Source organism: Gavialis gangeticus, unplaced genomic scaffold (genome assembly GCF_001723915.1).
Source record: "Gavialis gangeticus isolate Ggan-Ray unplaced genomic scaffold, GavGan_comp1, whole genome shotgun sequence".
Taxonomy (NCBI): domain Eukaryota; kingdom Metazoa; phylum Chordata; order Crocodylia; family Gavialidae; genus Gavialis; species Gavialis gangeticus.
Genome location: NW_017729024.1, coordinates 117,199,073 through 117,209,169, shown reverse-complemented (window position 1 = coordinate 117,209,169; position 10,097 = coordinate 117,199,073). Strand labels below are relative to the sequence as shown.

The 10,097-nt window shown below is 40.5% G+C and overlaps 1 protein-coding gene across 1 annotated transcript in view; it reads right to left on the bottom strand.

Annotated features, from left to right (window-relative positions):
• Window positions 1-10,097, bottom strand: part of PTPRD (protein tyrosine phosphatase, receptor type D) — a 1,990,398-nt gene that overhangs the window by 4,796 nt on the left and 1,975,505 nt on the right. The window contains exons 40-41 of the mRNA XM_019517599.1: window positions 8,997-9,151; window positions 2,222-2,357 (exon numbers count right to left, since the gene is read on the bottom strand). Of these exons, the coding sequence (XP_019373144.1) occupies window positions 2,222-2,357; window positions 8,997-9,151 (291 nt within the window). The remainder of the gene's footprint in view (window positions 1-2,221; window positions 2,358-8,996; window positions 9,152-10,097) is intronic.

Genomic DNA, 10,097 nt, shown 5'->3' with positions numbered 1-10,097 from the left:
CGGCACTGTTGGGGGGGGGGGGGGGAAGGGGGGAGTCGGCAACCACCCACAGGTACCGCCAGCAGCAGCGGCAGCGGGGATTACTGACCACCCACAGACGCTGCCGGCAGTGTTGGCAGCAGGGTGGTGAGTGGCGACCACCCGCAGGCACCACCAACAGTATTGGTGGTGCCTTTTTGCAGGGGGGGTACCACCATGCTCAGAGGGTGCACGTGCACCTAAATGCACCACCCTGCGCATCACCCCTGCCCGAGTTAATGAGAGCTTTGTTGCAGTTGTTGAGCTACTTCTGGCCAGTAGCAAAGAATAATGCCTAAGAGAGCAAGGTGTGGCTAAGTGTCCTATTCACATGATGTAGACTGCACATTAGCCAAGTCTCTTCAGACATGAGCTCTACATTTTGTCTCCCTACACATCGAAGTAAAAGTGTCACACATGCAGCAATTTATTTTGCACACATATAGTAGTCTTTTATATCGGGATGCAAACATTTTGCACAGATACTCATGTGCTGTGTCCAAGGCTTTGAAGTGAAAAAAAAATAGTTGTTTCTGAAAGCTCTCCATGAGGCTCCATTTTATATCCTTACCGTCTTGCAGCCCTTCAGACTTGGGTCTCATTTTACTTATATTACAATTAAAATGGTTTCAGTGACCGACAGACATCTTAGGAGACACCAACTTTAGTTAATCTAATGTGACATCATCAATAGTGGCTCCATTTTAGAAGATCCTAGAAGACTAGCTTTGATCTTGTAACATACTTAAGCTTATGCTTAACTATTAAGTAAATGAATAAACTTTAGGGGGACCAGCTGTATGGCTTGCTGAAGGGAGGTCTGAATGCTCAGAACATTGTGGGACTGAGCCCTCAATTTCTGTTCCACGAAAACCCGGGTGAAGTTATCACAGAGTGTGAAACATTCCTTCTTTTAGCCTGGGACTGGAGTGTGCATCATCCACAAATGAGCTGAGATGCAATGAAGGAAGCTACATATGTTGCACAGCTCAGCATTGCCCTTGTCACATGGGTTCCTGGAAGCCTGATTTTTCTATATGCTAGATTTATTTCTAGGAACCAATGGGACAGAAAGTAGATATTTTTCATTTTGCTTAATGTACATTCTCTGCAGCAAAAATGGTAATGAAAAATAAATGGAATTTACCCTTCAATTTTCTCACAGTGGGTTACTTGGCTAAGTGATAAGATTTTTAAAATGGTCTAATTTAATTGTATACATAAAATTTAATACACAAGTAAAGTGTGTGTGTGTCTCTATAAAATTGTTTTCCAATGTTAAAAGGCTGTTTTTATGTATGTATAGTTTTTAATGAACAGGTTTCATTTTTTTTTTTTTTTAAGAGGAAAATAACAAAATTTAGGGGAGTAAACATTAAACTTCATAGATGGATTTTAATTGCTAGCATCAGCCAAATAATTGGTATCTAAAAGGCTTTTCATCTCTTCTCTTCTTTTTCCATGGTCTGATCTGCTGGCTATGGCTAGGTCCAAGACACAATTTAGGGCCTTAATCATATTTAAAGGTGGGACTTAATCACATGCTTAAAGTTTGAATGTTCTTTGTGAATTACCATGGTTCTTGAGGAGGAGGCCAAAGAGTTGGTCAACCAGTTCTTCCCAAGACCTCACCCTTATTTGATGGCAGTGCTCTTGTTGCCAGTAAGATTGCTCATTCTAGAGCATCAAAAGAGCAGAATGTTTGACTATATTTTTCCTGTTAAATGACCACATTTATTTTTAAGTGAGGTCTAGAATCATGAAAATCATACAGTTTGAGTTCAAACTGCAGGCTACATTATGTTAATTGATGCATTTGTAGGCATAATTCCCCTCTTTGATTATAACTATAAATATTGTGAAGGCAAAGTGCAAAACGTTTCTAAGGGCCTCATATTAATTAACATACACAACACACACACACACACACACACACACACACAGTAGTCCCCTTAAAATGGACATTTCTTATTTTCTAATGTTTAAAATGGAGAGTAGCATAACTGCTGCTGTAAATTCACTGCATAAGCTGTATACATGGATGCAGAAATCACAAAAGGAAAGTGAATGTTATACAGTTTTTATAACTTCCTGGCTGTGGATGCTCCCACTTCCCACCACTTGCCATTCCTAACATTTTATCCACCCACACAAACACACCCTTTTTGACCCTGCCAATGCATGTGGATATTGTTCTTCTCACCTCTGTCTGTACCATGGCTGGCCGTTGTGTCCTTAACATTTTGACAGTCTGGAAGATATCTACAACACCCTCATATCTCATTCTTTCCAAAACGATACTCAGGGTTATGAATACTCCAGTCCTCCCAACGCCTGCACTGTTGCAATAAAATAAGAATGTTAGCTGACAGTTAAAATGTGGAATGAACTGGCTGACTATTTAGATGTGGATGCAAGGTACCAGATGTGCATGGATCTCCATGGGGGAAAAGGCCTTATAAATACAAGTGGTGAAAACTACAGCATCACATTCACAAAGTGACTGTTTCCTGGCAAACTTAGGACTATAGTAATGTACTTTAAAATGAAATGTGGAGAGTCAGAGAGCATTTAAGTGATACTGTTTGTTGATCAAGAATGTACAGTGGTTGCATGTGGAAGGAGAAAATGAGAGGTTTTGTTGGCCTGCCAATAATTTAACTGGAACTGACAAATGAGAGACAAGCCTAAATGTAGGTTCCCAATCTGTCCTTATCTCAACTTGTTTTTGTTCTCTTTTTATACACATATGGCATGACAGATCATTTCCTGTTCTCAGGGCCCCCCAAATATGCACAAGTCAGCAAGGGACAGAGCACCAGCCTCTGTATTTCTTTGACTTATAGTTTAATACAGAAATTAACATAGGTTTCATGTTAACATATACAATCATATTTAGCATTCACTGAAGGGTGAGATGATCCGAGGGACCTATGTATGGTGTAAGAATACCAAATGATATTGGCTACACTCTCTATATATCTGTATCAAACTGCAAAGAACATTCTGAACATAAGAATTACCATTTACTGGGTTAGTCCATAGGTCCACTTTGCCCAGTATCGTGTGTTATTCAGTGGCAAAGAGTAGATGCTCAAAGGGTGAGTGAACCAGGTATGACCAGGATTTTTTTGACTGTTCCTCTCTCACTTGCTGCCTCCCTCATTTAAGGGATAGGAAGTTCTAATTTAGAGGCTGTGGCCTTAACTCCCATGAGAAATAGCTATTGATGCCCCTTTCCTCCAAGGATTTGTCCAATCCCTTTTCTGAATCTGGATAAAAAGTGAGGCATGCCTGTAGTCTTTACTTTAACCTCCATGATGAGCTAAAAGATACTGGCCTAATAATGGACAGTCATTAATCTTTGACTGTTCATTCAGATAAGAACTGTTTGGACTAAAAGATGGCTTCCACTGAGTACAAACCTTTTTTTTTTGGTTTATAAACTCGTGAGTGTAATAATTAAGCAAACAATCACTTTGAGAGGGCTTTGATAGCTTGATGGACTGATCTGGAGTCACCTGATAAATGTGGTTACAGTTTACGATGGAAACTGTCTCACATCGGCCATTTTAGAAGATGTTTGGACAGGATAACAGACAAATACTGAATGCAGGAGAGGAAGAATGCTGGATACCCTACCAGACTCAGACCTAAGCTGAAAGATGTGTGTATTAATTAGCTAAATGTAAAGTAACTTGGAACCTTTGTAAAAACTATGAGTTATCTATTACACATCTAGAAAACGTGAACTGTAATCCATATTATTAATGAGCAGGAACTCTGAGACAGGGCATACTCAATTTATTTGTGTGTCTACAGAGATCATTGTTGGTCCTGGAGATCTAGGGTAGCTGGGCTGTAAGGCCACATTTCTCTGAAGGGGTTAGTGTCCAGCTAGTGTGTCAAGAGGCCAAGGAAAGAGAAAATCCTGCAGTCTACTCAGACTCAGAAAACTTAAAGCACATGACCTTAGCATGGTGGCACTCGCACACAAAAAGTCTGGTAAATATCCAGCAGGAGGAATTGTAACAGTGCTCTGACGAAGAGCAAAAGCAATATAATACCTATTCAAACAGTATCAAAAGTGTACAGTATTCAACAGTGTACAATAATACCTATTCAAACAATCAGTTTAAAAACTAAAATACAAAAGGATGTGGGTTTTTTTTAAAGTGTTTGATGGTTTCCAAACAAGGAATTTTTCAAATCCTTATTATTTTAACTATTCAGAACTCTGTAAACCAGCAAGAGGAAGGAATTAATTCATACTGTTGTGCTCTTAAGAAGCAAGAAAGCATCTGGAGAGTTAGTTAATGAGGAAAACACTGAATAATATGAAAAAATCTCCACACTTTTAGATCCTAATTAAGCAGCAAGTGTAACGCTTGGGTAAGGGTTGAAGAAAACGGATGGATTCGCTTACTCTAGGCTGAAGCTGACAAGCATATTTAAACAGTGTGGTGTCTTTTCATGAAGGGATATTTAGGATTTCTAAAGAGTCATAACAGTGATGTAAGTGTAAGTTCACAATAGCTCCTGCAGTGTTTAAAGATCAGTCTCATTCATTCAGTTTCAAGTCAAGCAGCGATCTCAGTTCTACTATGACAATGTATATAAGAGCTTGCCACAGAGTTCACAGGGCTGTCTGCTTAGTAAATAGTGCAGGGCCTTTGGCAGTATTCCCAAATCCAGATCACTCAGCAGGGATGGGAAGGAAGTTTTCATTAGGCAGATGTAGTGGGGTTTTAACTAGGAAAGGGATTCAGAAAAGTATTATCAGGTAGCAGGAGTAGAGAAAATTGTGCGAGACGGAATTATCAGTAAGGGTGTGTTATGATGCACTACTATGTTGTGAAGGTCTTAGATATATACCAAACAAGATACTAACAATGAAGGCTCTCCTAAAAGCACATGGTCATGTGTGATCTCTAAACCATGTATGCCTAGGTGTGTATATTGTGCTTATATCAAATCTTGCCTTTCAGCAAAAGCCCTTTGCTGACCTAACTGAATTTAATTAATTGCCTGATGAAGTTAGAATGTTTTGAATAATAACACATTGATTTGTTTGTAAAATTCCAAAAAGAACCAGAATCATTCACTTTGTGTTAGGTAGATTGCTGTAAAAGTAAGCAAAGGAAGAAAAAATATAGAAAAGAGAAAATACAAAAAAGAAGGAAGTGGGAAGTTCACGGGTGAGGAATTCCCTTGGTTTCCTCCCTCCAAAGTAAAACTCTTGAAACTAGATAAGAATCTAGTTAATACCCCCCACACCCCTGCCATTTTCATAAGATAGCCATAGATTAGGTTTGATAGCAATGTAGAGATGACCTCTTGTTTCTCCTTGGTCATGGCTGTATCATATAGCTGAGTTTGCAGAGCCTACAGCCATAGCTCAGAAATGTGACCTACTTTAACCCTTACCCAGATGATGTTCAGAATGATTCGTTACGCTAAGTTAGAGGATGGCAAGTTAACTATCTCACTGCTGAGATAGCATACTACAAAAGAGGAGGATGAACACACTGAAACTGATCTGGTTGTCATAACATCATTTGTAGGACTCCTGTGGGCTTCAGCAGTGTAGAATCAAGCCCATTATGAAAATATGCATAATGAACAGCAAGTGGTGTTTCCTACGGTGTCATAAGTGGGCAGGTAGTGAGATATGGGAAGGACTTAGGCTAATTGTTTCACCACCTGAGCCCAAGTAATGAGTGAAAAAATTGCTTACCACGCCTCTAGCACAGAAATCCTTAAAGTTAGTGAGTACAGTACATGTCTTCTCTTGGAGAAACTATGCAAGATGACCTTTCATGTCAAGGGAGTTGGCTGATGTGATTGTAGATCTATAGGCCGTCATCTTTGAAAACTCATGGCTATTAGGAGAGGTCCCATTTGATTGGAAAAAGGCAAACATAGTGCCCATATTTACGAAAGGGAAAAAGGAGGATCCAGGGAACTACAGACCAGTCAGCCTCACCTCAGTCCTTGGAAAAATCATGGAGCAGATCCTCAAGGAATCTATTCCTAAGAACTTGGAGGAGAAAAGAGTGAGTAGGAACAGTCAGCATGGATTCACCAGGGGCAAGTCATGCCTGACCAACATAATTGCCTTCTATGATGAGATGACTGGCTCTGTGGATGTGGCAAGACCAGTGGATGTGGTCTACCTTGATTTTAGCAAGGCTTTTGAAATGGTTTCCCACAACATTTTCCCAGGCAAGCTAAGGAAGTATAGGCTGGATGAAGAGACTGTAAGGTTCATAGAAAACTGGCTGGAGCACCGGGCTCAAAGAGTAGTAATCAATGGCTTGGTGTCTAGTTGGAAGCCAGTATCAAGTGGAGTGCCCCAGGGGTTGGTCCTGGAGCTGGTTTTGTTCAATGTCTTCATCAGTGACCTGGAAGATGGCACAGAGTAGACCCTCAGCAAGTTTGCAGATGACACCAAGCTGTGGGGAGTAGTAGATATGCTGGTGTGTAGGGCTAGGATTTAAACCTAGACAAATTGGAGGACTGGACCAAAAGGAATCTCATGAGGTTCAACAAGGGCAAGTTCAAAGTCATGTACTTAGGATGGAACAATCCCATGCAGCAGTACAGGATGGGCTGACTGGCTGGGGACCAGTTCAGCAGAAAAGGATCTGGGGGTTACAGTGAACAATAAGATGAATATGAGCCAAGCCTTAGCTGTGTCACTGAAGGATAACCCAGCAGGTTAAGGGAAGTAATTATTCCCTGCTATTCAGCACTGGTGAGGTCACATCTGGAGTACTGTGTTCAGCTTTGGGCCCCCTACTACAGAAAGGATGTGGACAAACTAGAAAGAGTCCAGGAGAGGGCAACAAAAGTGGTTTGGGGGCTGGGGATCATTACTTATGAGGAAAGACTGAGGGAACTGGGCTTATTTAGTCTAGAAAAGAGGAGACTGACAGGGGACTTAATAGCAGCCTTCAACTACCTGAAGTGGGGTTCAAAAGAGGATGGAGCTAGACTGTTCTCAGTGGTGACAGATGATAGAACAAGGAGCAATGGTCTCAAGTTGCAGCAAGGGAAATTTAGGTTAGATATCAGAGGCGCTACTTCACTGTCAGGGTGGCTAGGATCTGGAACCAACTTCCAAGTGAAGTGGTGCTGGCTTCTACCTTGGGGGTCTTTAAGACAAGGCTAGATGAACACCTTGCTGGGGTCGTTTGACCCCAGTACTTTTTCCTGCCAAGGCAGGGGGTCAGACTTGATGATCTGCTCAGGTCCCTTCCGACCCTACAAACTATGAAATTATGAATATTAGGAAGAATTTTCTCACTAGGAGGGTAGTAAAACACTGGAACAAGTTACCCAGAGAGGTAGTGGAAATTCCATCCTTGGAGGTTTTCAAAACCCGACTAGACAAGGCCTTGGCTAGGATGGGAATGGCCTTGCCTTGAGCAGGGTGTTGGACTAGATGACCTCCTGAGGTTCCTTCCAACCCTAATTTTCTATGATTCTATGATATGCATCACTGGGCACTATGTTAAATTCCCTGTCTTCTAAAACGTGTTTGAGGGTCTTTTAGAATCAAAGTAAAAGTGGGATAAGCCTTCCTTTAGATAATCCAGTGGATCTACTCACTTAAAATTTCTTGCAGAGGGACTGCAGAGGCCATAAATGCTTTTAACATGTATTGAAGCAGCGGGCAACTGTGCAGTCACAGGTTACACAAGGGCTGCTTCTGAATTGGCTAGGTAAGAAGCTTCTCCTTCAATAGTTCTTAAAAATATATTCCATACTAAGCATCAAGCCTGTTTCTTGGCTTTTACGTGGTGAATAGGGATTTATTCTGCCTGCAAACAAGACCTTGTAACTGCATTAACTTGTCCACCCTCGTTATATAAGCTATACCATTTCATTTCTCAAAAACATAATTTAATGTTGCAAAATGAATGTCTAAAATCCTAATGGAATTTACTGAAAGTGATTTATTAAATAAGAGATTATAGAATTTTTTAGCCATCTGTTAGAGACTTTAGAATACTATAGCCAAAATAAATTGGAATACAATGAAATTTTTAAAAAGCTAGGTTATTCTTATATGCTGATCCTTCATGCTGCTGTTGTCCTCAGCTAACTTTCAAAGGTCTAAAGGACATTTTGAACCTCAGAGAGTAGGCCATACATTCTCAGGTCCCAACTGACCAATGAAAAACATATTTGACTGGAGGCTTCTACTGCACTGAATATCTTGATGTAACAACCATTGTTCCTATGTTACTGTGGAACAATGTCTGTTTTAGAGGTAATAATCACCACCAACATAATGACCTTGCTGCTAATTACAAGTCAAAGCAAAATCAGATACATCACTCTGTGGTAAGGCATTTCCTACTGTGTGCTGAATGCAGCAGTGACCAGGGTTTCTTTACCCTGTGGCAGAGAGAATTTGCATAAGGGAGGTGGGGAGGAATCACCTACTTGTCTGAGAGCACCGTTAGTGTCAGAGTGGGATTTCACTACAGAACAGTTTTTTGCATCTCTCAAGTCTATTTTAACCCTTTGCAGCAGCAAGATGTTGTCCACCCTGGTCCCCTGCTTTGTGTGTGGAAGGTTAGAGTGTTATATCTTGTGGTCGTGTCAGGGCTGACTGTGTAATTTTGCTAATAAGTTAGACAATGGATTTGTGTAGGGGTGGTTGGTCATATTGTATGGTTTGGAGAGGGATGACCCCATGCAGGCAGCTGGATTAGATGATCTCTGGAGATCCCTTCCAGCCCTACTATTCTCTGATTTTGTGAACATCATCAAGATAAAGGGGCTAAAAAGAATCTGCATTGCATTCTTTTATCTATTTCTGACAATTAATTTGCAAAGTTCAATTCACCATTATACTAACTCACTATCTATCTCACTATCTATTTCCAAAGCCAACTACACAGCCCAAAATATACTTCTAATTCAGGAAAAAAGATCAATCTACCACTGAAGGTTTTTTTACTTACCTACAATGAACAGAGATTGGCCCATCCTGACCAAACTGCTCCTTTGTTTTATGTACTTGGCCTATGAAGTCAATAAATCCCTCTCCAGACTTTGGCACTCCTTGTTCTGGCCAGTCAGTGAACTGGAACTGCCGCACTGTTCGGGACTGGCCATCCTTTAATGAAAGACACACATAGTACACCACAAAAGTGTTTTCCAGCAGCCGAAAATCAGTCAGTCAGCAAAGCAGAGCAGCAATCATGAAAAACATAAATTGGGATTGGGGGAAAAATATGTAAAGGGCAAAGAGGGCTAAGATCATATACTTTGAATCACAGTGCTGATGAATTTATGTTTTTCCCTTATTATACCACATTGACATAAGAGTGCAATTTGATTAACCATGACACTGCTCAAATTACTCTCCGCATTAGACAGGATCATTGCCTGACATTTAGATCCTGGCAAAAGAGATGAAGACAAGGATGTTGTGAGCTACTTAAATGGTAGAGATTTTTTTTGGTGCTGGCTTTTATGTAAACTGTTGGATTTATAGTCCATAGGATACTAACTCTCTATCTCTATGAAACAGGGATAGGGTGGCCACCTCATAATGAATCTGCGGGAACTATATAGTGCCCTATAATTACTTCCTTAAAACAAGATTAGCAGATTTATTGTCACTAATGCTACAGATTACTGCAGTATTGTTGCACTTCTGATAAAGCTGCAGTAAGTGCCAAAGCCCAGTGCAGCTCTCTTTTGAATTCAATGACTATTTAATAATTTTGTATGTCCAAATTTTACGTAACACAAGAACAAGAAGTTTGTTTCTTTAAATCCTGAAGTATTGTCCTTGTTTAATTTTGAGCACTGTCAATCTGTGTAAACAGTGACATTTAAAGCAACTGACACAAATTGAGCTACTACAGTTAACCTTCATGCTTTCTGGACACCTCACACTTCCTCAGGCATCTATTTTCCTGCCATGGTAGGAGAAACAGCATATGCCATGACACTGTGCCTTTGAGCAGTAATTGTGGCATTGTACAAGGCTGGATAAAACTAGCACTAGATGTCGTGACTCCAAAATGGTCTTTTACAGAGGGAAATCAATGAAA